Source organism: Ursus arctos, unplaced genomic scaffold, assembly GCF_023065955.2.
Source record: "Ursus arctos isolate Adak ecotype North America unplaced genomic scaffold, UrsArc2.0 scaffold_20, whole genome shotgun sequence".
In the NCBI taxonomy this organism is placed as follows: domain Eukaryota; kingdom Metazoa; phylum Chordata; class Mammalia; order Carnivora; family Ursidae; genus Ursus; species Ursus arctos.
Window position 1 is genome coordinate 42,987,291 of NW_026622875.1, and position 26,702 is coordinate 43,013,992.

Consider the following 26,702-nt stretch of genomic DNA (forward strand, 5'->3'; position numbering starts at 1 on the left):
GTACTACTGTATCTTTATCACAAATAACTAACAATAACCAGTGCAGGGCCGGTTATATAGTAGGTGCTCAATAAATGTTTTTGCAAGAATGAATAAACTACCTGATGAAGAAGGACTGACAGGTTAGAGCAACAGAATGTGGGGCCACAGGGACAGGAGGAGTACGAGCCGCCAAGTGAGCTGTTCAGCATTGGAGACTGGAAGGGATGATGCTTGGATTTAAAGTGAATTTGGTGTTTGAAAAACTTGAATAGACAACCAGAACTGGGGAACTGGCTTCAGAAGAGATGTCAGGGCTTGGAGGTAAAGATTTGAAAGTCCTCTTTATAGTGGAGGGACCAGGCTGTGGCAGCTTGTTTTCTCCACAGATGGCGGTGACAGCCTTTCCTCCTGTTCTACAGGCTCTTCTGGTACCTTCCTCTTTCCCCATCAGGAGGCGGAGTCTATGTCACCTTCCCTTGACCGTGGGCGGGGCTTTGTGTTCGTCACCGTTGACAGTATAACAGAAATGACCCTGCCGCGGCTAAGTCATAAAAACGCCTGTACCTCTGCCTCCCTTTAGTAGGTTCTCTTTGGGAACCCAGCCACCATGCTGTGAAGAAGCCCAAGGAGCGTTCGGCGAGGCCCATGTGGAGGGGACGGGGCGGGGCGGGGGGGGGGCGCTGAGCTCCCAGACTAGCGCCAACAGCAGCCGGCCAGCTCTGTGAGCCAGCCATCTTGGACGGAGCTCCAGCATGGAGCCGCGGCGTGGCCTGTCCACCCGGGTCCATGCGCAATGCGGACGCGTGCGCGACAGAAATGGTTATTATTGTTTTAGGTGCTGACTTCCGGGGTGGTCTATTACACAGCAAGAGATCACTGATAGACACAGGTGGTGAAGGAGCATGCCATTGAAGCCAGCCAGGCCTGGGTTCAAAGATCTGATGCCGCTACTACCAGAAGCAGGCTTTAGGCCCGTTTCCCGGACTGGCAGAACCTCCTTTCCTTGTGCATGCAATAGGATTAGCAATGGCTGCTGCAAAGAGCTGTTAGGATGATTAAAGAGATGCCATCAGTAAATGTCTAATGCTCGGCTTCGTCTCTCTGGTGGTGACAGGGAGCCCTATGTCTCCAAGTTGAGCAAGTTGAAGTTCTGTGAAGAAAGTGTATACGTGGACTAGGGCAGGTCATTTGGAGAAAAGTAAAGAAGAGGAAGAAAGACAGTAGGGAATAGTCAGAGGCTGAGGAGGGAATCAAGACCAAGTAGCTTCTTGAGAAGGTCGGAGTGAAATTTGAGACAGAAGGCAGGCTAAGATCAAGCGCTGGAAAGGTACTGATTTCGTCAGCGGGGAGGGGGAGGTGACCAGTGACGTAGGAGAATGGGGTAAACAGAGCAGATCCTGGAAGCCCGCGTGCCAAAGGAGTAGTGAGATGAAGCAAACAGTTGCTTACTTACGCCTTAATTCCTAAGCATGTATATGGTATTCCTAAAGAACATGAGAATACTTTTCTAGTAAAAAGGTATATATCACCCATTCAAATTTCCATTTCCCCACTAGAGTGGTCCTTTGCTTTAAAAATACATCCAGGTGAATCTTACAACTCATCACCACACTCTATCAGTTTTCCCTAGGAACTCATTTATTATATTCATGGCTGTCTCTGTGGCTTGTTTCCTGTTTCATATTTACATTTAGATTCTTGGTTTTCCAAAATGTCTTGCCTAATTATGACTATAGTTGTACACGTTGCTTATATTCTGCTTCCAAAATGAAAAGCACAATGTAGAGATAAGGACATAATGACCAGGAGACCAATGGCCATATCCAGAAATAGAGCTGTTATTCAATAGATGAAAGTGAAAGCATATTGTTTCAAACTACAGAGGGTGTCCCACCCTCACTTGATTATTGGTTGCTCTCAGTGTGTACTTAACTGGTCAGAAAATATCTGCTATTGTTATCTCAGATCTTTGAGCTGAAAGGAACGATAGGTCCCTCAATTAATAAAAAAGGGAATGGAGGCTCAGACAAGGTACTTGAGCAAAGTTACGGTTATTGACCTTCCTGCAACAATTCAGTGACATTGATACAAACAGGGGACCACAGTAAGTCCATGGTGAAAACCTAGTTTCCAAATAGCCTGTTCTTGTTTTACTTTTTTGAAGACTGAATTTTCCAAGATGAGATGCAAAGTCATTTCTGAGCCGTCACATAAAAGGTCTTTAATATTCATTCTCAAACATTTATTTAGTCCCACCATGTGCAAGGCACTGCATTAGGTGGGTCTTCTAAAATATACTACACAAGGGAATGAAAGATAATTTCTGGTGTAAAAAGCCAAATTATGAAAATGTAATATTTATTAGGCACTTGTAAGATAAAAGGCCCTTGCTGGAGCGGCACGTCTGCAAGCTTTACCCCTCTGCAAAGTGTCTGGTTTGTTCAGTTGATTCTAGCATGATGCTAATGAGAGCCAGGTCAGGAGTTTAATTCTTGACAGCTTTGTATGAGGAATGTTAATTCTGACCAACCACATCCAGGACCCAATAAGTTAGTTCCCACAATTGAGGGGAGTGTGACTGGTAGGGCGGGTCGTGGCCTGGTGACCATACGGGACCCATGAGTGGATCCAAGAGGCAGGAAACGGAGCTGTCCAGGGCGGGCTCCCAGAATTCCCACCCACCACAGGAGGTACCAGGCAGCGAGGAGGACTGGGACAGGGGACATGAGACCTGGGGCGGATAATGAAGCAGAATTTGTTTGGGGGGGCTTACCACGTCTTCCCTACTTCTGATGTTTCTTTATGTAGGGAGTTCAAGACACTCCTAATGTCTTCCCTTTTTACTCTCTGTCCTAGGAGAGGTATCTTAACTGCCTGGTGAATTTGGGAAAAATGAACTGAGCTCACTGGCCTCTTCCTTATACCTTCTGGGAGCTAGCTGGCTGCAAGGTGCACACAAGGAAAACTTGCAGTAACCCCGCAAGAATGTGACTGAGTGGATCCGTCCGCCTGATGGGGGGTTAAGAAATAGGAAGATCCTTTGCCTACAGATGCAAGGCACCTCCTCCAAGCTGCTCTTTATCAGTAACAAAGGTGGTATTTTGGCCCTAATGAAGTCTAGGACCAGCTCAGCAAAGCTGGCAATCTATACAAGATACAGGGAGCCAAAGAGGGGCTCTCACTAGGCAGACTGGCTCTTATATTGCCAGGGCAGAACATGACTGCTCTCAAAGCTACAATGCTCTGGAATATTTTCAGGTGACCCAGAAATTAAAGTTCAGAATCCCTGGAGTCCTTATGTCTATCAACGACACCTCTAACTTTAGCCAAGAAACATGTGTATGTCTAAACAATTAAAGGGTGGGGGACTCCTCCAAACATCGCCTACAACAAGGATTAAAGCATGTGGCTTAATTTTTAATCAGCTGCCTTGTTAGACATGGGCTATCAGCAAAGTGGTATAAACATAGAACGGGGTTTGGCCGTTGTCATCCAATGGGGGAAGGGAGTAAATATTTTCTTTTTCTTTTAGGGTTACTCTGCCTCGTCCCTTCTGAGGTGGATCGATGTGCATTATAAAGAAACTTGCCCTCACTTTCCGCAGAAAAGGAGTCTGGTGGAGGGCATCTGAAGACGCCTGCATGAGAGTCAAAATGAGTTTTGAATGGCCTCCGAGTTGGCGGCCAACCTCCTGAAATCATATTGTCTGAAGTCCCTTGGAGTTTCTTTTCTGAGGACAACAACGGCAGTCTATTTATTGGTTGCAGTTGCTATGAAGTGACCGTCCTCAGAAGTGAGGCTGTTGCCCTTAGCTACACATTTCTTTGTGGGCATAATCTTGTATCACAGAGTACCAAATCAGCAGCTGGGCAAGGCAGAGACCCTGATGAAATATGAATATGATGACGATGAAGTACTTTCCTAGTGCTAGCCTCCTTTTATAGGCTATGTTGTGGTTAATGCAGCTTGGAAATGACACATGACCTTTTCAAAAGAAAGGGCTCGCTTTATTTGAACACTGTCCTCTTCCCTCTCAGGTAGGGATTTGCTTTTTTATTCTGAGATGTGTCATTTAAACTGATGTCCTCTGAATAATTTCTTTCCTGATCGTACCCACCTCACGGGGTTGTTGGGAGGGTCGTGGGGGACGATGCGTGGCGCGCACTTGATAGCCAGTCGGCAGGGCTGATGAAACTAACCGTGGCTGCTGCTTGCTGTTCTCCTCCTGGAGAAGGGAAGACCCAGGATGCTGGTGCCCATCTTCAGATGATGAGTACTTTTGTTTCGTACTCTCCTCCCTCCATGCCCATGCCCCCTTCTCTCCTATCCTGTCCCATTCCACAGATTAGATATTTACATTCTGGGTAATTGTGGAGTGCATTTCTACTTTGAATTTCCTTTACTCTCTTCTGTCACCTCGGCTCCTTGGTCCCTCCTTTGTTTTGTATCTCATCTTCCATTTTGAGAGGAATCCTCAAGTTTTGATATTTATTTTCAACAGAGATCCACTCTTAATTTATGCAACTTTCCATTATGTGCCAATAAGATATCGGGGGAGGGGGTATCTTCATGTGTCTTCTACCCAGAATCTATTTGCGCTCTTTTGTCTCCTTTTCTTAAGGCAGTTCCAAATGCACCCCATGTGTGCTGACGTTTGAAAAGGCTGTAAAATTAAAGCTACGTAATTATGAATACTATGAAAAAGGTTTTGACAACTTTTGGTGGCATTTAATTCAAGTTAAACTCCTCTCATTCAAAATAATAAGCATAATGTTACTTATTATGTAAATGAGGTGGCAAGGCAGATGTTTTTCATCCTGATGCATTCACTGGGGATTAATACATACAAAAACTGAGCAGGAGGGGCCTGTGTTCAACCTGGGAATTTGAATAAGGGTTGAGCAACAGGAAAGATGATTGCTCTAGAGCTGCTCCGTTCAATAGGGGAGCCAATAACCACATGAGGTTATTTAAATTTGAATCAATTAAAATGAAATGAAAAGTTTTTCAGTCATATTAGCCATAATTCATATGCTCAGTCGCCACATGTGGCTGGTGGCTACTTATTGAAGAGCCCAGATAGAAAACATTTCTATTCTTTCAGAAAAGTTATGCTGGACAGTGCCGCTAATCACAGAGATATTAAAACAGCTGGGGATGCTTATGGATTGCTCTTCTCAGCTGGAACTTGATCCATGAGGTTCTCTACACACATTTGGAAAGGGTGTAGATCCGTAAAAAGCCAAGAGATACAAGAGTTGAGATCATGTTGCTTCTGTGCTTCTCAAACTTTAAACGTGCAACCATATCACCTGGGGATCTTCAAGTGTAGATACTAAGTAGGTCTGGGGTGGAGCCTGAGAGTCAGCATTTATATCTGGCTCCCAAGTGCTGCTGCTGCTGGTATGGGGACCCCACTTGGAGAATCATGGATTTACAGTGATTTCCAGTCTTGCCTAGATATCATTGTTGCTTCGGTAGGTTTAAAAACCACTGATGCCTAGCTCTCACCCCCAAAGATTCTGACCGAATTTGTCTGGGAGTGGGTAGTCTGGGCATCAAAGGTTTAAAAAATCCCCAAGTGATCACTCTCCCAGTGATTACAATTTAAGAACCATCAATGATGACATAGCAAGTCTGTTAGGTCTGAGGACCTGAAGCACTGACTTCCCCTGGAAGTTTCTTAGAAATGCATATTCTCTGGCCCAGCTCCTGTCCTGCTGAATCATAACCTCCATTTTCAACAGCTTTCCCCAGGTCATACCATGTACGTTAAAGGTGAGAACTACTGTACTGGATAGCCTTTTAAAATAATAATTTATTGATCTATCTATATGCACTTTAAAGAAATTCTTTCAAGTAACAAGTTCTGTTAGTTCCTAAAAATACGGAAGCATATAATTTAGTCCATCCTTAGGCCAAATTACTGGAGCTTTATTAGATTGTCATTGCATAGACACAAACTTGATGGTTCCTGCTTGCATTGTAACAGAAGGTATCAATAATCCAGGCAGAGCAGAAACTGTGGACTTTCAAGTCTCCTGCAGAATGTCAAAAATAACCAGAGCTTTTAAGGAACTAGTTCCACATGTTTGCATGAAATTTATTATTCAAGATAAATTGCTCTTCCGTTTTTAGGTTAATGCCTTTTGATGTGAGAAAATTGTATACTTCTAATTCATGACCAGATACAAACAGTTACATTCTTAATTTATGTAACTTCTCATTCTGCAACACTAAGATCCTGGACGGGAGGGCAGGAAGGGACAATAATATCTTGACCAAGGCGGGAAGTTTCTGTGATTGTGCTTTCCTAGTAAGTCTCTCCCAATAGTATTTTAGGGGAATAGTGCCAAAGTTAATTATAATGTAGAAAGGCCAACTATGTGATGCATTAGAGCAGTGTTTCTCAAACTTGCATGTGGTAGGAATCCCTTGGGGATCATGTTAAAATGCAGACTGTGATGCAGCAAGTCTGGGGTAGGGCCTGAGTCAGGGTTTCTAACGGTACAGGTGTTGGGATGCTACCGGGCCATTGACCGCATTTTGAGTACCAAGGGGTTAGATAGTTCTTTCAGGACACCTTTTTGAATACTCTCATCTCAATGACTCAAAACATCAAATGGCCTGGTATAAACAATAAGAAGGGTGATTTTGTTGAAAGTGCTGATTTGCTAATTTGAATCATCTAAAAGAGAGACATCAAAAGGTCAAAATTATTCATAGATCCATCATTATTGGGAGGCTAATCGGGAAATGAAGTCATTTAAGGCAAAAGCAAAATAGTAACACAAATACCTCAGATGACTACTAGGGCAAAATTTTCAAAATGTTGCAAGCTGTCTGCATGCTTGAAGTAGCAATTTACATGCATAATTAGGTGCAATCAACAGTTTTGAAATGTAATATATTTTCTGAGCCCATATTTACTTATGACAGATGCGAAAAAAAAAATCTGTGTCCCCAAAAAAATAGAAGGGCAGAGAAAGAAAAATATTTGCATTTAACAGTGGGACTCTTTACAAGCACATGCCTAAATTTAGAACAAATTTAGTTGAAGTATTGTATCTTTATTTTGATTTAATCTTCATTTAAGCCTTGAAAGAAGTTCACAAACACATTTGGAAGTGACAAGCATGTAAGAATAATAACTTACCAGTCAGCTGTTCAAGCTCCTGTTGGACCTAACATGTAATTTTTACTTCTACACTGGGGAAGGAAAATCTGACAGATTCAAAACTTTATTGCACAAAACACCACACTGACTTTCTTCCTGCCTTCAGAAAGGGCTTCATTCTTTGAAGATACAAAGTTTCTTTTAGAATAATTTATATAAAAAGATTAAACTGACAATTTCTTCTTCCTAAATCGGGGTCCTCAGAGGAGTGCTCACAGTGCATTTCTATCATCTTACTATTTCAGCCTAACAGGCAATGATTGTGGGTGCTCAGTATGCACTAACACGCTCTGCTAAGCACTTTACACACATAATCTAATTTACTGTTATAAAAATACTATAAGAATTGATTTATTACAATATACTGGGAAGGAAATGGAGAGTAAGTACTTTAGAGGCACAGAGCTCTATATGTTTTTGGCTGATGTATTACTTCATAAAGGGTCATATGTCATATAGTGAATTTCAGACTAATGCAAGCTCATTTTATTTTTAATAAGTTCCCAACTCAGAAAATGAGCTTGAAATCTGGTTTTTAGAAATTCTGAAGAAAAGTGAATGGGTAATTCAGTCCCCAAAATTTTTTCTTTGCGAAAGCATGCTCACATTGCAATATCCAGATTGGCTGTCTACACCGATTAAATTAAAGTGCCAATTAATTTCTGTCACATTTACATGCAGAGTCAGAGATTAAGAGATTGAATTGAAGGATAGGACCTAATGATGTGTTCTCGTGTAACTGCAGCTATTGAGTCAGTGTCTTGATATGGAAAAGTTGTCTTAAGTTAATGCAAAGCAGTCACGAACAATGCAATTTTCTAGTTTCATTAGGTAAGCGTTATCTGTGATACATTATATGTTATGGAAAAAAGGCCACCCTCTGCTAAGAAATGCATGAATAGTTCATTTATCTGCTGATCCATTTGGGGGCATTATGGAACTCAAAGCCCAGAACAATGGGCTCTATTTAATATTAAACAGGTTCTTAATAACCTGCTATTTCTCTCCATAGCTGCTGGAGGGTCCCTCCCGGACTCGCAGAGTTGCAGTTAGCAGTTCCCGCGAAGTTGTAAGCTACTCCCCAGGACCAAGTGGTGTTAAATTTAGAAGTCATGCTGATCACCTGACTGTCGGTGAGCCCCGATTTAAGAATTTCCAAGTCTACCCTTGTCACCTCTATCTATCTATATTTGCAGACGCAGCTAGTTGCCTGGCCTGGGGTCACCACCGGAACCTCCTGGAGACCTGCCCTGCGGAGGACGCCCTTCCAGCACAGGAGAGCTCGCCACTTGGGAGCGGCGGCGCCCAGTTGGCGCCCACCCCGGGGCACACTGCAGTCAATGCCTGGCAGCGACTTCTCGTTTCGCCCTCCGCCTCCCCCATCGACCCTCTCCGGCCGACCTTTACGCCCAACTCGGGCGCGCTGCGAGCCTCGCGTCCTCGCCGTCCACGCGGGGCCCCACCCCTTCCCGGTTCCAGCCCGCGATCGGGCCGGAGGCGAGGGTAGGTCGATTTCCTGCCCGGAGGTGGCCGCCGGCTCCGCCGCTTCTTCACTCCAGTTCTCTAGCGCGGGGCTGTGTGGCGCGGAGCCGGCGGCGGCGGAGCAGACCGAGGAGCGGGAGCCCGGGGACACACTCACGCACGCTCCGGAGGGCTGACCCCGGAGACACGCTCGGCGCGGGGGGCGGGGCGGGGGGGGGCCGGGCCCGCGCGGAGGTGGGGGTAGCCCGGGCTTGGGCGAGGGGTGGGCGCACCGGCCCCCGGCCCTCCGCATGCGCCCCTCCTGCCGGTCCTCGCCGCCACCACCTGGCGCAGGTCGGAAACCCCTCCTTTCCTGGGCTCTTCGGCGCCGGGGCGAGGGCAAAGGTGAGGGGTCGGCGCTTGGTCAGCGGGCGGGGATGGTAGGGCTCACTCGCACCTGGCAGCCCCTATTCCTTGTCCGTTTCGCCCGGCCGTTCTTCCAGTAACTTTGTTCCGAAGGTTGGAGGGGAGGGGAGACGCCGAGGGGCCCCAGGAGAGGCTGGAAAGCACCGCGAATCTGGAGGCCCGGCTGGAGAGCAAGTCCCCGGGCGGCCCCGGGGCTGGGCGCGCGGCTGGGAGGCGTCGCCGCCGCCGCCGCCGCCGCCGGGATGCGCTCTGCTTAGCGGGGCTGCCGGGGGCGCCCGAAGGCCACCGCTCCAAGGACACACGGCCCCCCGCTCCCCGCGCGCCCCGGCCCAGACGCCGCCAGCGCCCGAGCCGAGCGGGCGAGCGGAGCTGCGGGGAGCGCGGGCGAAGGGCGGCAGGAGGGAGGGCGCGCGGGAGGCGGCCCCTCCTCGGCGAGCCATGCGTGCCACGGGCAGCTGGGGAGCCGCCGGGCGCCGCTGCCAAGTCCCCGCTCCGCTTTTGTCTTGCCCTCCAGTGAATGGGAAGATGGAGATGGATGTTGAGGGAGTTTCTCCGCGCCCGGAGCCCATCCCCCGCTCCCAGGGGGCTGGCGGAGCCTGCCAGGCGCCGCCACAGCCGCCCCAGCCCCAGCCCCAGCCCCAGCCCCAGCCGCAGCCGCAGCAGCAGCAGCAGCAGCAGCAGCTGGCTCAGGATGAAGTGCCCGGCGAGAGTGCAGGCGCGGAGGACAGCGACGATCCCGAGGCGAGACCCAACAGCGAGAAAGGAGACAGCAAGGTAGGTCCACAGTGTTGGAGCTGTGACACCTTTTGAACAAAACCGAGGATCTCTAGTAGTGGCTGTCACTTTAACCCCTCCGCTCCCCCCACCCCCTTCCCTCGTTTGTGTGGTGGTGGGGGTTGCAGATGTGGGGAAGGCGTGCGTTTGAGGGGAGTCGATGGGAGAGAGTGACTTTCCGAACTGGAAGGCGTGTGCAGGAGTCTGTCCTGGTTTCCGTATTCAGAGGTGTGTGCAGAGAAAAGTCTTCTGGTACATGCGATGTGATGCCCAGGGTAGAGCGCGGCACCTCCGGAGAGCCGTGTTGAGAGACCTTTGCTTGCCCACACAGTATAACCAAGGCTTATTTAGATGATATAGGTCAAGGGGAAGCGTGTCTTCGGGAGCTGCCAAGTGGCTTCTGAGACTCCTTGGAGGGAGGTGACATCAACCTTAAGATGGCAACAATGGGAGCAAAGTTTGGCTCATTTGCAGAATGGAGAGCGCTGCCTAACCCAGCTCTAAACTCGAGGTCCTGCTCCTCAGCGGGCACCCTCCTCGCCAGAAGGGCAGGGACCAGGTGCCTGGCAGCAGACCAGCCCTGGAAATCTTTCGCAGCCCTGCTGTGTCATTGTAGACCAGGGGATAGCTACTTCTTACTGTGGAGAGGGGAGTTCTTCAGGTAATTGGATTCCAGTAAGAAATTGCTCAAATGCCATCATTCTCTGGTGCTGATGTTTCTTCTGTTGAGAAAATTGTAAAGTAAAGGAAACGGCATAGAAAATACTGCCTTGGTAATATTATTAGAGTGTATTTATTACAGCTTGGTCTCTGAGCATAGTTTTTTTCCATTCACGCTTGGAGTTCCGTTTTGTGGAAGCTAGTGTTTAGTTGTATCTGTGTAAAGTGTACACATGCATTTGTTAATACGTTTTGAAACTGCTAATGTTGGGAAAAAGTTGGTGCAACAAAACAGGGTACCCGAACCCAAGAAGGGTCAGTCAATATACTTTCTCGCTTTTGATCACTTAAGGAAATGTGCAAGAAAATAGCTACTTTGCCTGGTTAGAGGAGAATTGCGTGTCATGAGTGCTCCTTCTAGGAGATTGCCTTGGTTTCTGTTGGACCTTCCCGAAGGTACTAGTGAATTAAACAAATATCTGGAACACGTTGGGATCACATTGAGTGTTGCTGTTCTGTATTTGGAGACAGGCTCACTTAACAAGTTGGTATTTGCAAATGTTCAAAATTGTTTTGCATTTTGAAACTGAGGTAAGGATTGACATTGTTGTTTATCTACCCAAATCAATATTGCAATTTAAATGGCAGTCTACCATGGAACTGGAATTTGAACACACACTAGGCTGAACCGGGGTGCCTTACAAATGCATACAAGATTTACATTGTAAAAACGATGATGAATTTTAATATTCTAATATCCTCAGCTTTCCGGTTGCTCTTGATTTCATGAATATTTAATTCTGTCATGACTGCATATTTACTACTTTAAATGACTGTGTGCACTCAGTTTTATGAAATAACCGCAACTGAGTATCATATTACCTAATCGAACTTTAAGTGTCTTTTGCAGAATAGGTGTGGGGAATAATTAAAATATACAGCCAGTGCTGCTGTTTCCATATTGTTGGTTCATATGCCCAGAGCATGAGAAATTCCTGCCATCAGCAAAAATCTGTGCTTATTTGTTTCCCTTTGATGCACCATGCAGACTGTCTAATGTTCTACCGGTTGTGAGGAATAAGGAAGGCAATGCACTACAAAATTACAGCAGGTGAAGACAGGCCTGAAAGCGGGTTGATTACATATCGTTAATTAGCATGTTCAGATAATTGAGTATTCCACTGATGTGATTTGCTTTACGTTTGTCTGCAATTTCTTGAGGTGGAAACAAAATACTACTTTTTTCCCTCCAGGTGTTTGCCTTAAAAAATCGTGTTTCATCCTTCTCTTAAGCCAGAAATCAGCTGCATTAACCCTTCGTTTGCCTCTGGTGCTCTCCTACTGGCTCTTCTGAGTTTGAGGACGGTTGCTGTGTTTCAGACTTTAATAACTCTCTTTGTCTTTGATGGGTACTAAGGCAAGTTATAAATTGATTTTTCTTAGGAAATCCTGCTTTCAGTAGCAGGAGGGCGTTTGGGTGTCTGACCAAATTATTCTATTAAAATATAAATGGAAGACAAAATGGGATAAAGTGGAATGTGGTTTTACCAAGCTGTTTGGGGTGAAGTGGGGCTATTATCATGATAGGATTTAAGCACAATAATGTACAAATGTAATGCAATGAACTATTGTATTTTCTTTTCACTCATGAAAGTAATGAAGTATGAATTTTGAATACTCTATTATCTTGAATCTTCCTTGGAGCAAAGGTACTGTAAATGTCGGTAGTCGGTGGGTAAGACTCCCCTCCCCACCAAATAAAGTGTCCAGGGAGTAATGGCTTTTTTTTTTTTCTTCCAGATTCTGATCTGGGGCCATTATTTTCTCATGAATTTACCCCAGTTGTCTTATTGGAAAAGAAATCAGAGCTTAATGCCAGATCAGCTTGTCTCCTGAATTGCAGGTGCATGGTTATACATCCTCAGAAAGTCTCTGAAATAGGAGGAAAGATTAGAAAACCGGATCAGTCAAAGGATTTTTTACACCAGAGTTTCATGATGTGACTGGCACTTTCTGTTCCTAGAATAACAATGCCCGATTCCTCTCTACCAACCACTCTTTGGAGAAATGTGAAAGCAGCTACATGCTATATATGCTTTGATTCCACGAATTGGCGTAGACCCTAAATCGACCATTTATTCCTCCTCTGTGCTTTCAGGCAGGTTTATATTAAACCATTACATAAACCAGTTTCCTCCTCTTGCAGTGACATCAAAAACAAGGTGGTCCCCCTCCTTAGGGGACCTAGTAAGATATTTCCTCACCCATTATCTTAAGCACTTCCTCCTCCTATCAGAAAAGAGTTTCTCTAAACCAGACAGAGCTCTTTTCTTCTGGTCTTGCAGGTGCATGGTCATGCCCTTAAGTAAGAGGCCTTCCTGTCCTTGAAAGAGTTCTCCACCCTGCTTTTGATCAACCTCAAAACTTTCCTGCAGAGTTCTCTGTAGGCCTTAGATATGCCATTTCTTAGGGCCATTGAAAACTCTTCTGAAATGCTTTGCTTAGGCTGAATAACTCTTGGATAAGTATTTCTGAAACTTTCTTTGGAAAAGTTAAACTTCCTTGTGTTGAGGACCAGTACCCCGTAACTCACTCCATCTGTGATATCTAGTTACTTATCCAATATGTGTGAATTCTTCCCCTGATCCCAGATGAGCGATATAAATGATTCTCCCTTTTCTTCTCCTCTCTTTCTCTCTCTTCCCTCCCCACCAAACACACACACACACACACACACACACACACACACACACACCATTTACCATTTACTCTGAAGTGTATGTTTATGGCCCAGATGTGAGGTTTCATGACCAAGCTCTCTTCTTTGTTCAGTTCTCGTTAAAGCCTTGGTTTGCAAAATACGTTCTTGTGGTTTTGGATTAGAGACACTCCGTGATGTTGCTACCAATGATACTTCACTGATGAACATGACTCAAGATTCTCATCTCAGCAGTCGTGCTGTCCTAAATCATCAGTCTTACGGAGGTTGGTGTAGGGAATCTCTTACGCAGCCTGTTGGTACATTTTTTAAAGCCTTTAATTTTGAAATAACTTTAGATTTATGGAAGAGTTGCAGACGTAAGAGAGAATTCCCGTATACCCTTTGCCCAGCTTCCTCTAATGTTAACATTCTTCTCATTCATGCTATCATGTATATCCTAATGAAGAAATGAACTCTGGCACGGTACTCTTAGCTCAACTTGTCCAGTCAACGTTTGTTGAATGAATTTGCAAACATATTGGTGTTTTTCATCTTATCCTTCTAGGGTTTAAGACTTTCTTTACACCCGAAAGGTCTTTGAGAGAGTACTTAAGAGCCGCATTTGACTGGGGTGAACTATTCCTCCCTTTTTACTGGTGGGAGGAGCAGCTTGCGAAGTACAAAGGTTGAGGTCTCCGGAGCTCAGCATCCTGCTGCAGTGAGCCCAATGGGAGTTGCAACTTTGGCAAAGCTCTTAAGTGCTTTGGGGAGTGATTGTCTTCTTTTTTATTTTATCCTGAAAAACACTCCTGCTCCAGGTAAGATAGGGTTTGTCAGTACACAGAGGACAGCAGCGTCTCGAGTGGCAAGTGGAGGAGAAAAGGCAATTGATAAAATCAAGACAGTTCACTTTGATGCCTAACCCCTTGGGTGTTTGTTTCTGGCATGAAACATAATGGAAGCCCTTTCATGTTTGTATTGTATTAGCCAGGTGAACTCTGATTTCCAGCACAGAAGCAGAAACTTGCCCCCATTAGGCACGGTGTCATTGTGATTAAGACTGTTGGCTTTCTGATTAAGAGTGAAATCAAAAAGACGTGCATTTGTTCTTGGCTCTGTCTTTCCCTGACTCTAAACCTCAGTAAGATCCTGACCTTTCCAAATCTCAGTATTTTCATCTGTAAAATAGGAATAATAGTTAGTATTATACAGCTTGAACGAGATAAACTGTATACAGTTTGCAATTCAATGCTTCCTAGGTGCTGACTGCTCAGTAATTGTTAATAATAATAATTGTGATCATTATTATTACCTTTGTGGTCCAGGGTTCTGAAAAGGAGAGTGAGTTGGGGCTCCAAGTTCACCTAGAATTTCCAGTTTCCCAGAGGGTTGTGGGGCTGGAAGTGGTACAGACAGTCAAACCAGGTTGGTGCTAATTGACCTGATTTTGCCCTGTGGGCCTTGAGGTCTTTTCCTGGGCAGGAGGTTAGGAAAGAGTTATCCTTTATCTTGACTTCTCAACAGACCTCTCCTCTCTTATCAGGAAAACCAAGGAGGACCAGGATAGAAGGCCCCTACATCCCAGTCCAAGCCCCAGGGGTACACTCAATAATAAAATAATAGAATAAATAATAAAATAATAAAGCAAACGCATAGCCCTGCTTTTACACAGGACATTTGTGGCTACTCGGGAGAAGTAGGTGGCACATTTTAAGACTTAAAAAAAGTGATTGAACTAAAAAAGTTGTATCCTTTAGGCCTCTTTGCAAGCAACAGGAACTGACTTTAATTTGGGCAAAAAGGTATTTTATTGTAAGGTTGTAAGGTAATTGCAGAATCAAAGGAGAAATGATAAAACTGGCTTTGAGAAACACTGAAGCCAAGGGATCTCAGAAGATCTAAGTCGTAGAAAGTGAGGAAAGGTCTCTCAAGGGCACTGACACAAGAAGAATAAATTCCAGCCATCTTTTTGCCTTTCTGTCACTCTACTCAAGAGCCAAAGTCCAGGGCAGGGTTATCTAGTGGACCTTGCTTGGATCAGATATCTGCCTCTTGGTCAGGGAAGAGTGGGCATTACACTGACGGTTCTTGCAAATTGTATTCTTTGGAAGGGGTATAGTCCTTGGGGAGGAAAATCAAGGTGCTGTTACCAGATCAAGGGGAGCGGGTATCAGGGGGCAAAACAACTGGTGTAACTCCTCTCCTAGAGAGGGAAAGGAGGGAATGGGAGGAGAGGGGGACAGAGAGGGAAGCAGAATGGGAGGGAGAGCAAAGAAAAAAAAGAGAGAGAGAAATAGAGGCAAAGAGAGAAGGCAAGAACCAGACAGATACAGACAGACAAATACACTTAAAGAACCTGAAATATATTTTTAGCATTAATTTCCTACCATTTGAAAAGAAAGAATACAGAGGAAAATTAAGTCTTCCGTTGCTTATGTACAGGTTCATTTTCTCACTTACAAAATGAAATCAGTGATATGTTTCACGTCTGCTGAACAGATAATCTCAGGATGAATGTGGTTGGGCCCTGATGTTTTAAAATATAGATCTTTGATGGAACTCATGCCCATTGGAATGAAATACATTAACATTTTTTTGGTCTGCCCTGCATTAAAGCAAGTTGGTTTCCTGCTCAAAAGCCCTAAAGCATTTGCTTTGACTTTTGAATCTACATATCAATATATTTCTGTGCTTACATTTGGACCTTACATCCTACAGAGGAGTCCGGCAGGAGGAGGCACCATGGACAGCGTGTTCCTCATTTTTAGAGGGCAAGTGTTGGGGGCAGGCTGTTCATTCCTGAGCACACACTCTTCCAGCACCCAGCCTGGCACATAGTGGGCCCTTATGAATAGCACTTTGTATTGAATGCTGCGTTGATGTGTCAGTCCACACTCGTTATACACCTCCTAGATGCTGGGATCACAAACTTGAAAGAGAAACCCACAGTTTCATAGAGGAGACACACTTATACACAGATCGTGATGCTGTAGGATGTGAAGACCATCAGAGAGATGAGAACACAAGGCAAATCCTTTGTAAGTGGGGACATTTAACATATTTTTTTGGGGGGGGTGCCTGGGTGGCTCAGTCGTTAAGCGTCTGCCTTTGGCTCAGGGCGTGACCCTGGTGTTCTGGGATCGAGCCCCACATCAGGCTCCTCCACTGGGAGCCTGCTTCTTCCTCTCCCACTCCCCCTGCCTGTGTTCCCTCTCTCGCTGGCTGTCTCTCTGTCAAATAAATAAATTAAAAAATCTTAAAAACACACACACACACACACAAAATATATATTTTAAGGTGAAGTGTTGACCTGTCTAACAAGCATTAGAAGTAGCTAAATGAAATGAGACTGGGAAATATAGAGACACTAACTAATAAACAACTCCCCTTTCTTGATTTGCTTCCCCAATAACCAAAGGTGCAAGTCAAGTTCCATTCGCAAACCAGTGGCAGGGTCTGCCCTGTCCATCCTGCCATGTTTCCCACCCTACCCATTTGGCAGGACTGCATCCTTCTCCCCAGGTTAGACTCTTTGTATTTTATGATCAATTTTCTGTTTAAAGTGAGGTTTCTTGGCATAATTTAAATGTAGTAAAATTCACTGTTTTGAAGTGTACATACAGTTCAATGAGTTTTGACGATTATAAATACCTTTGTAGCCCCCACCCCAAACAGAATGTGGAAGGCTTCCATCACCTCCAAAGGCTTCTGTTGTGTTCCCCTGTAGACAGTTGCCTCACCCCACCCCAGCCTTTTCCAAAATTTCATATAAATGGAGTCAAATAGTGTATAGTCTTTTGCATCTGACTTCTTTTGCTGAACAAAATGTATTTGGTATCTACTCATTTCATGTTTGTATAAGTAGGTTCCTTCTTTTTTACTGAGTAGTATTTCATACCACACATTGTTTATCCATTGTCTGTTGATGGACATTTAGGTGGTTTACAGATTTTTGGTTTTTATTAAGAAACTTTTTTTTTGTGTGTAGACATACATTTTTATTTGTCTTGGGTAAATTCCTAGGAATGGGACTGCTGGGTCCTATTACAAGTGTATTTAACTTTAGAAGAACCTGCAAGTCTGTTTTCAAATATAGCTGTTCCAGATGTACCAATCCAGCATGCATTCCCACCATCAATGCCTGAGAATTCCATTTGTTCCACAACGTTGTCAACACTTGGTATTGTCAATATTTTTAATTTTAGTCATTCCAGTAGGTATGTAATGATATCTTGTTTTGGCTTCATTCTTTATTTCCCTATTAACAAATGATGTTGAACATCTTTTTATGTGCCTGTTTGCCATCTGTATTTTTCTTTGGTGAAAATTCTGTCAAATCTTTGGCTGTTTTTTTTTTTTTTTTTTAAATTGGATTGTTTGTATTCTTGTTGATCAACCTATTATTACACATAGGTTTAGGTTTCAGAAACCTGGTGGAAGTTTAAGGAGATTACAAAGAAGGGTCATTTTGAGTTTGCTTTCTTGGGGGTTGTTGGCGAACTAACATTTACGGGGTGTTTTTCATGTGCCGGTCATGGAGCAAGGTAGATTCACATTGGGTGATCTCATTTTATGCTCCACGGTAAGCCTGCGAAACACCTATTATTAGCCCTGAGGTCACACAGCTGGTATATGGCAGAGGAAGAATTTAAATTTAAGTCTGTCAGAGTCTTGCTCTTTCCACTTCATCAGGTGTGACCCCACACCTGATGAAGCCCTGGTGTGGCCTGTTCTCCACAATTTACTGGTTAGTTTCCCCGCCCAGACTGCTTTCTCTGCTCAGGGTGTTTTAAAAGCAGCCCTTAGGTGAAATAACACTGCTGGCATTGACATGCAAATCAGGACACCAAGCTTAAGGCAAAAGAGTGCTCCCAGTTTTATTTCAGTCCTGAAAAAAATCCTCTCCACTTCTTAAGGTAGAAAGGTGAGAATTCTCCAGAGAAGAGGAAGGTTTGAGGTATTCATTTACATTTTAGTACCCAAGGATGTCCATCTCTCTCAGCTAAATTGTGGTGCTGTGGTTACCCTGAGGGCTAGGGTAGGACTAACCCCTGGGAATCAGATCTCAGTTCAAACCCCAGTTTTGATTCTGCAGGCTCTGAGGACTTTGGGCAAACCCCGGGAACACTGGTTTGAATTCTCTTATCAGTTAAGATGTTGGATAAGTCCCCCTGCCGCACCTGAGTGTTACAAGGATTGAACTGCCTGTAGAGTGACCAGCTCATTCTGTCCCAGGAAACCCTGGGTCCCAGGTAAATCAGGACAGTTGGTCACCCTGATTACAGGATACATGTAAAGCATGTGGATCATTGCAGACTCTCAGGATATGAGAGCTGTCACTGTTGAAAGTGCTTTGGGGCATTCGATCCATGAGTCTGAAAATGACTCATTGTATTTCAGAACTAATGAGGCCCTGTGAATGATTTCAGGTTCTCCAAATTGACTTAAAAAATAGCTCAAAACAAGGCTCTGCATTTGATTTGGATTAATACCATGACTTTTCTGAGTAAGTGGCTGTAGAACTTTCTAAAGCAGCTCCTTATAGACTGCAACCTTGAAGTAAGTGTGTTTTAGAAAGTTGCTGAGGTCTCCCTGGCTGGAGAAGGCTCTTTAGAGGAGTGCCTTCACCAACAGGACGAGAATCACCTCAATAAATAATTTTTTAAAAATTGCATGGTTGAGGGGTCCCTGGGTGGTTCAGTCGGTTAAGCATCCGACTCTTGATTTCAGCCTAGGTCTTGATCTCAGGGTTGGGAGATTGAGCCCTGTGTCAGGCTCTGCATTGGGTGTGAAGTCTGCTTAAGATTTACTCTCTCCCTCTCCCTCTGTCTCTTCCTTTCTGCCCACCCCTGCTCACTCTCCCTTTCTCTAAAAAAAAATAAAAAAAAAAAATAAAATTGAATAGTTGAAAAATCCTAGAGGACAACACAGGCAGTAACTTCTTTAACATCAGCCATAGCAGCTTCTTTCTAGATATGTCTCTTGAGGCAAGGGAAACAAAAGCAAAAATAACTGCTGGGACTACATTAAAATAAAAAGCTGTGCACAGCAAAGGAAACAGTCAACAAAACTAAAAGGCAGCCTATGGAATGGGAGAAGATATTTGCAAATGACATATGCAGTAAAGGGTTAGTATCCACAGTATGTAAAGAACTTATAAAACTCAACACCCCCAAAATGAATAATCCAATTAAAAATGAGCAGAAGACACGAATAGACATTTTACCAAGGAAGACGTCCAGATGGCCAATAGATGGAATGAAAAGATGCTCAACATCACTGACCATCAGGAAAATGCAAATCAAAACTACAGTGAGATATCACCTCACACCTGTCAGAGTGGCTAAAATCAACAACACAAGAAACAGCAGGCGTTGGTGAGAATGTGAAGAAAGGGGAACCCTCTTGCACTGTTGGTGGGAATGCAAACTGGTAGAGCCATTTAGAACACAGTATGGAGATTCCTCAAAAAGTTAAAAATAGAACTACTCTATGACCCAGCAATTGCACTACTAGTTATTTACCCAAAGAATACAAAAATACTAATGCAAAGGGATATGTGCACCCCAATGTTTATAGCAGCATTACCTACAATAGCCAAATTATGGAAACAGCCCCAGGTGTCCACTGATTGACAAATGGATAAAGAAGATGTGGTAAATATACAATGGAATATTACTCAGCCGTAAAAAGAATGAAATCTTGCCATTTACAACAACATGGATGGGGCTAGAGAGCATTTTTAAAGATTTATTTATTTGAGAGAGAGAGAGAAAGAGGGAGCATGCTTGCATGTGAGAGTGGGGAGAGGGGTAGAGGGAGAGAGAGAAGGCTCGAGCACACTCCCCACTGAGTGTGGAGCCTGATGTGGGGCTTGATCCCAGGACACTGAGATCATGATCTGAGCTGAAATCAAGAGTCGGAGGCTTAAATGACTGAGTCACCCAGCTGCCCTGGAGCTAGAGAGTATTATGCTAAGTGAAATAAGTCATTCAGAGAAAGACAAATACCATCTGATTTCACTCCTGTGTGGAATTTAAGAAACAAAGTAAATGAGCAAAGGGTAAAAGAGAGAGGGAGGCAAACCAAGAAGCCGACTCTTAACTATAGAGAAGAAACTGATGGTTACCAGAGGAGGTGGGGATGGGTAGGTGGGGGGATATGTTAATAGGTGTTGGGGATTCAGGAGTGCACTTTTTGTGATGAGTACCAGGTGTTGTATGGAAGGGTTGAATCACTATATTGTGTACCCGAAACTAATATTATACTGTATGTTAACTGAAATTTAAATAAAAACTTAAAAAAACGTCAAAAAAATTTCATGGTTGGTGGGCTTGGTGTCGCTAAGGATCAGACTCAGTATTTTTCATGGGGCCCTCAGTTGGAAAGAAACTGTTCTTATAGGGAAGATAACGGGACTTGGGTGCTGTGACTTTTTTTTTTTTACTTTGATTAGCCAACATATAGTACATCATTAATTTCAGATGTAGTGCTCAATAATTTATCAGTTGCATATAACACCCAGTGCTCCTCACATCACGTGCCCTCCTTAATGCCCTTTGCCCCATTCCCCCATTCCCCCACTGCTTCCTCTCCAGCAACCCTCAGTTTGTTTCCCAGAGTCAAGAGTCTCTCATGGTTTGTCTTCCTCTCTGAATTCTTCCCATTCAGTTTTCCCTCCCTTCCCCTATGATCCTCTGCACTGTTTCTTATATTCCACATATGAGTGGAACCATATGATGATTATCTTTCTATGATTGACTTATTTCACTCAGCATAATACCCTCCGGTTCTGTCCCCATCAATGTAAATGGTAAGTATTCGTCTTTTCTGATGGCTGAGTAATATTCCGTTGTATATATAACACATCTTCTTCATCCATTCATCTGTTGATGGACAGCTCAGTACTTTCCAGTTTGGCTGTTGTGGACATTGCTGCTATAAACGTTGGGGTGCTGTGACTTTGAATCCTGGTTCTGTCCCTTCTAACTGAACTCTTGGACAAGTTACATTTTCTTTGAACCTCAGGGTTGTCAACTGTGTGATGGGGATAATATTTTTACCTTTCTAAGAACTCTCTAGATTGGAAACAAATTCAGTATCACACGAGCAAAGTCTTTTGTAAGCTCTTAACACAAGTCTGAGTGTGTGTGTGTGTGTGTGTGTGTGTGTGTGTGTGTGTGTATAAGTCTCTGTTTTGCCGGATAAATGAGTGTTTCCCCCCATGGTTTTCTGTGACCCTATTTAAGAAATTGAGCAGAAGAGTATCTCATTAAAGTTAAAAGTGCTGGAATTTGGGGTCCATAGGAGTGGTGGTCATTCCTGGGAAGGATGTCCTCAGATGATAGTGGGTGGGTTCAGGTGTCTGGGAGGTCCAATGGGCTGAATTTGGGCTGTCGTACTCTGGGAACATCACCAACTGACTCTGAAAGCTTGCTGTCCTGCCCCTCTGCCTTGCTTGCTCTTTGGAAAACAGTGGTTTTGGTGTTTTTGTTTTCATTTATTTTTTAAGCTTTTGGAGTTTGCCCTGTCCTACCCAGAGCCCTTGCCCAAGCCATTTACTTTGCCTGGAATGTTTTCCCCAAACCTCCTTCACTGTCACCCAGTTAATCCCAACTCAGCCTTCAAAATTCAGTGTAACACCCAAGGAAGCTTTTCCTTATTTGCATCTTTCTCTGCCTACTGCATAAGTCAGGTCCCTGCCAATATGGTATCATACATTCTTAATTGTGAAATTAGCTATTTAATATAAGCCATGAGGCTAGGGACCAGGTTTTTCTTTTTCACAGCTATTTCTCCTCCCCCCGCAACACAGTACATTGCATGTGGGAGGCCTGTAAATATATTTGTGATGAATACGGTGGGGTATGAATACTCATTGAGACCATCTTTTATTTAATGCCTACTTTCTGGCCCAGTATGGTCCCTGTTCTTAGGCAGCCCACATTCTAGGGGGAGAGACAGATACTAAACAAGTAAATAACTAAATAAATACAATAGATAATAAATAAACAGCTAAATATATAATATGACACCAGTGGCCCCCTGGCTGTCTGGCTACAGGAATATATTTAGCATCCCTGCTTAAGCATATTTAAAGAAGAGCATCTGTTTAGGGCAGTAAAGAAATAACTACAAGCCAGTCTGTTTTCTAGAGTGGCCATCTATCTGATGATGGCCTCAGAACCTGGCTACCTTCTCTGCTTCTCTCTACTACTGCTAGAGTTTAAGTTCTCACCCACTTGGCATGATGAAATCACATTACCTTTGCCACCAGCTCCCCTTCCTGTGTTCATGGCAGACGTCTCTAGTTCATCACAGCCCTCCTTCCTAATGAGTTCAGCCTTAGCCTTGGAAGCAGAGATTCATTATCAATTGGAGGTGGCCTGCGGGAGAAAGCTGTGGGGCTCTCCTTGCCCTCCGCTTATGGCTTGCCTCACAGTGCTTTCTCACTTGCCTGGACAAGACACTCAATCCTTGGCAACCCCAACCACCCCCCTCAGTTTCCAGACCTGCATTCTCTACTCTGGTAGTCAGTAGACACATATGGCAATTTAAAGTTAAATGGAATTAAAATTCAATAAAATTAAAAATTGAGTTCTTCATTTGTATTAACCACACATCAAATGGTCCAGAGCTCTAAGTTGAAAGTCTCCCCCGTGGGCAGTGCATATCTAGAACGTTCCATCACTGCAGAAAATTCTATTGTAGCCATGCTGTCGACTGACTTCAGCTCTCCCGGCCTGCCCCAGCTATTGTTGACTGAAATTCCTCTGAGATGCTCTGAAACCAATCCTTTGACAAGGATGAAGATTTTATGACTTCCTAGGGTTTGGCTTAGGTTCTTGGTGAATTACTTACCAGTTGTCTTTGAACTGCTTACATCGTTGTGTATAGAGGCTGCCTAGAGCAAGATCTCATTCAAAAATTTTTGTCTAGTGGTGTTGCTATTTTTACTTAGGTGTTCCACTGAATCTTGGTATTTGTCCTTGGCCATTATAGAAAACAGTCTCTGGTAAAGTGGTTCCAAGAGATGGCTTTTCTGTTATCCAAGGTCAAAGCCTTTATTAGTGGGTAGTTGAACCTGTGGCTGAAGCACCATTGACACCTCTTCTTTGCCGTTTACTAATGATTGTCTTCACACTGTGGGGATTACTGTGATGATCCTTGTCAGAACACACAGGCAGAGGAATCTTGCTGAGAGCCCAAGTCTGATATCATCACAGAGCCCCTGCGCTTGCAACAACAATGCAGGGAATAATTTTCAAATTATATAATGGATAAAGAGTATTAAGTTACCAAGTTATACCCTTAAGGCGTCCTATTTTTCTTCTTCCTATATCACTCAATATAATTTCAAGTTCGTGATGATTACTAGGGGGTTTCAGGTAGAGATAACTAAGAAAAAGAGAGGACATGAAAAAAAAAAGGCCTGACGATGAAAACTTCCTTTTTAGACCCTTTTTATATTTCTTTTTTTCATTCATGAGTGAGAAGAGTGATCTTTTTAAGACTGGAGGAGTACTGGGGAGTTAGTCCTAAAAGATGCTAATATGGGACTTGCTGTGCCTTTGTCTAGCACATTCCTTGTGTGTCAGCAGGAAAAGAGATGGGAAAATGGCCCCAGGGTGAATGTGGTGAATTTCCTCCCTGTTAGGATGAAAATTTGAATGACACCTTCAAGTGATTTCAAACTCTTTTATTTACACATCCAGTTAGCTGGGCGGCCCCTAGGCGTCATATTCAGAACACAGCAATGCTTGGAAAATGGTGAGAGAGAGATGTGAGCACTCTGTCTTCTACCCCAGCTGTGGCAGATAATCTGGACCAGGGAGTGAGAATGCAGGTCACGGAACAATCGTCAAGAAAGAAAAAGGGCATATGGCGAGGCCAATAATCGTGACACCTTTTGAGTATTTTTATGTACTATTTAAACAAGTATTAAACACATAGAGGTACAGAAAAAATTAATATATCTGCCAAAAGTTAGAGTTGTAGCCAAGGCAACCATAATTGCCCATTAGTCATTCCCTTCTTATTTCTTTATGTCTGAGCTAGAGACAAGGAGCTGGAGCTCATTTTAGAGTCTTGTGCATCAGGGAGGGTTCCCTTTTCACCACTGGGGTGTTTTGAGGGTGAAGGGCAGAATGGTTGTGTCTGTGCTGTCAGCGGCTTCAAGCAACTCAAAAAGGTGCATGTCCAGGGAGCAAGACTAAAGGAAAATCGACCGACAGGTAGGTGTTCATTTCTGGGGCCTCCTTGCTTTAAGCCTCATGTCTTCCCAGTCTCATTGCACTCAGAAATGTGCCGATGTTACCTGCGAAGGCACTCAGCTCAGTCGTGCCAGCTCCGAGGGGCAGCCCAAGTGTGGGACGGTCACTTGGCCAGTTTTTCCTTCTACTTTCAGCTTCCAGGCCATTTTGGAATTCAAAGAAAGCTCCTCATTTATGGCACAGTCCCTGCATTCTGTGGGGATTTGGTATCTGCGGCCGTGTCAACATGTCACATGTTGCTTTGCTGGTGTGCATCCCTCTAGTGAAGGAACAAGAGGCAGAGAAAAAAGGAAATCCTTGAGGGAAAAGCAGTACCGAAGACTTAACGTTTCACTGCTGTGTGATGTTTGAAAATAGACGTGAAGTCTTTATTTTGTGCGTCCATTTAATTGTGGCCTAGAGCTGCGATTTGCATCTCTGCGGCTATCAAATGTAGAGGGACGACAATAAAGTAACACCACACACTTGGCTCAATTATTTAGTTTTTATGCTTTCGCTTTTTCTTTCGGTGTCAGTTGTAGAACAGCTGTCTTTAAGAAGCTAGAAGTTCTGGAAAGGGTTAATTTCATGCTGGATTAAGTACCAAGGTCTGACCTTCTTCAGGACTAGACTGTGTGTTGAGGGCCAAGTAGGTAAAGCCGAGTCCTCCAGAAGTAATGTTCCAGCCGAGGATCATATCACTCTTTAAAAAATAGTCTGGCTTTCTGCTGATGATTCATCAGAAAAATGAACATGGTAATTGAATTGGGGGTTTAAAAGGATCTCAAGGCAAACAACCACATTCAACTGTTGGCGCGGTCATAAGAAATTGTTAGTGTGCGGTATGTAAGGCAACAATCTGTCACAGTGGACTCTGGAGCAAAAGCAGGCTATGGAGTTTTTGGCCCTGATCAGTTACAAGAGGCTGTCCATCACTGCTGTTGAATCAGGGAAGGGTTTGAAAACACCGAGTTGAAAAGTGAGTCTCACAGTGGATGCCTGCGATGCCTTCTACGTGTTGATTAGATCGTGGGAAGGAAATCTGGGTACTACAGCAAAAGATGACGATCGGAGAAACTAGCACAGAGAAATTTTCTGAGGAAAGTCTCAGTCTCCTGTAGAGCATAGCAGTGATGACTGTGATAGCACGCGGAGCCACTTCGTCATGGAAGGGAACGGATTTTGGTCCCAATTGTATGAAGTATTGGTTTGTATAGGTTGAATGAGATAATCACCTTTGGGCAAGTTAGAGATCTAACTCTTCTCTAGAGCAGAGGTTCTCAACTGAGGGCAGTTTTGTCCCCCCCATCTCAGGGGCCATTCGGTGTTATCTGCCGACACTTCTGGTTTTCAGTCAGGGGAGGGTTACTCCTGGTGTCTAGGGTAAAGGCTGTGGATGTTGCTATGCCTCCTACCGTGATGAAGCATCAGGCCCAAAGTGTCAGTAGTGCCAAGGTTGAGAAACCGTGATCTAGAGAATGTTCTGGATGTTTGGGTCTTGACTTTGTGTATATTTTATGGGGATAATATTTTGAGGAGAAGGTTAAAGCAGAAAATATCTAAGGCTTTTCCTTGTTATAGAGTGTCAGGACCCCCAAAGGTGTGAATTCATCCTTTTGCCGGATCTAATAAGAAGAGATGAGTCTGAAGAGAAAGCTCTCTACACCAAGAATTCCAAGCATTGTCTTTGTTTTTAGCAAAACTGACACTCATTGAGGCTCTTTCTGTTGCCTTGAAGGTGTAAGATGGGAATCCTCCTCCCTAAAAATAATTTTCTTAGACTGTTACAAACGTTTTCTCTTTTACTGCCAAAATGTATATGCTTCATGTTTCCAAACCAGTGAGTTCAAATCCTGTAGCTGTTATACCCTTATTAAATTTTGCTACAAGCACTTTTTTATCTTGTACAATATGGATTAATCCATGCTTATAACTTTTCACATCAAGAAAAACATTGTATCCAAAGTAGTTTACATGTTTTCTTCTTCAAAACACAACAGAAGGCTAAGAATATTTAACCCTAGGAAGTATTGGTGACCAACTAAATAAGACATGTTGAAAAAAGACAAGCTACTTAAACTTACCCAGGAGTTTAAAAGCTGTTGAACCCAAGTGTATGAGCAGTCCAGATTCCATTTTTGAAAAATTTTGGTAAGCACGGATAAGGCAATTTCTGTAGACTCCACCCTAAATCTTGAAAGATTTAATCTACCAACTTTGTTATTTTAACCTTATTAAACCAAGAAATTAGCTATCAGCATACATGAGA

General features: G+C 43.9%; 1 protein-coding gene across 1 annotated transcript in view; it reads left to right on the top strand.

Moving 5' to 3' along the window:
- Positions 1 to 26,702, top strand: part of LOC113253852 (tyrosine-protein phosphatase non-receptor type 23-like) — a 180,412-nt gene that overhangs the window by 13,433 nt on the left and 140,277 nt on the right. Inside the window, exons 2-5 of the mRNA XM_057316115.1 lie at positions 2,839 to 3,075; positions 3,515 to 4,019; positions 8,356 to 8,662; positions 9,561 to 9,820. Coding sequence (XP_057172098.1) covers positions 8,500 to 8,662; positions 9,561 to 9,820 — 423 coding nt within the window. The 5' untranslated portion in view covers positions 2,839 to 3,075; positions 3,515 to 4,019; positions 8,356 to 8,499. The remainder of the gene's footprint in view (positions 1 to 2,838; positions 3,076 to 3,514; positions 4,020 to 8,355; positions 8,663 to 9,560; positions 9,821 to 26,702) is intronic.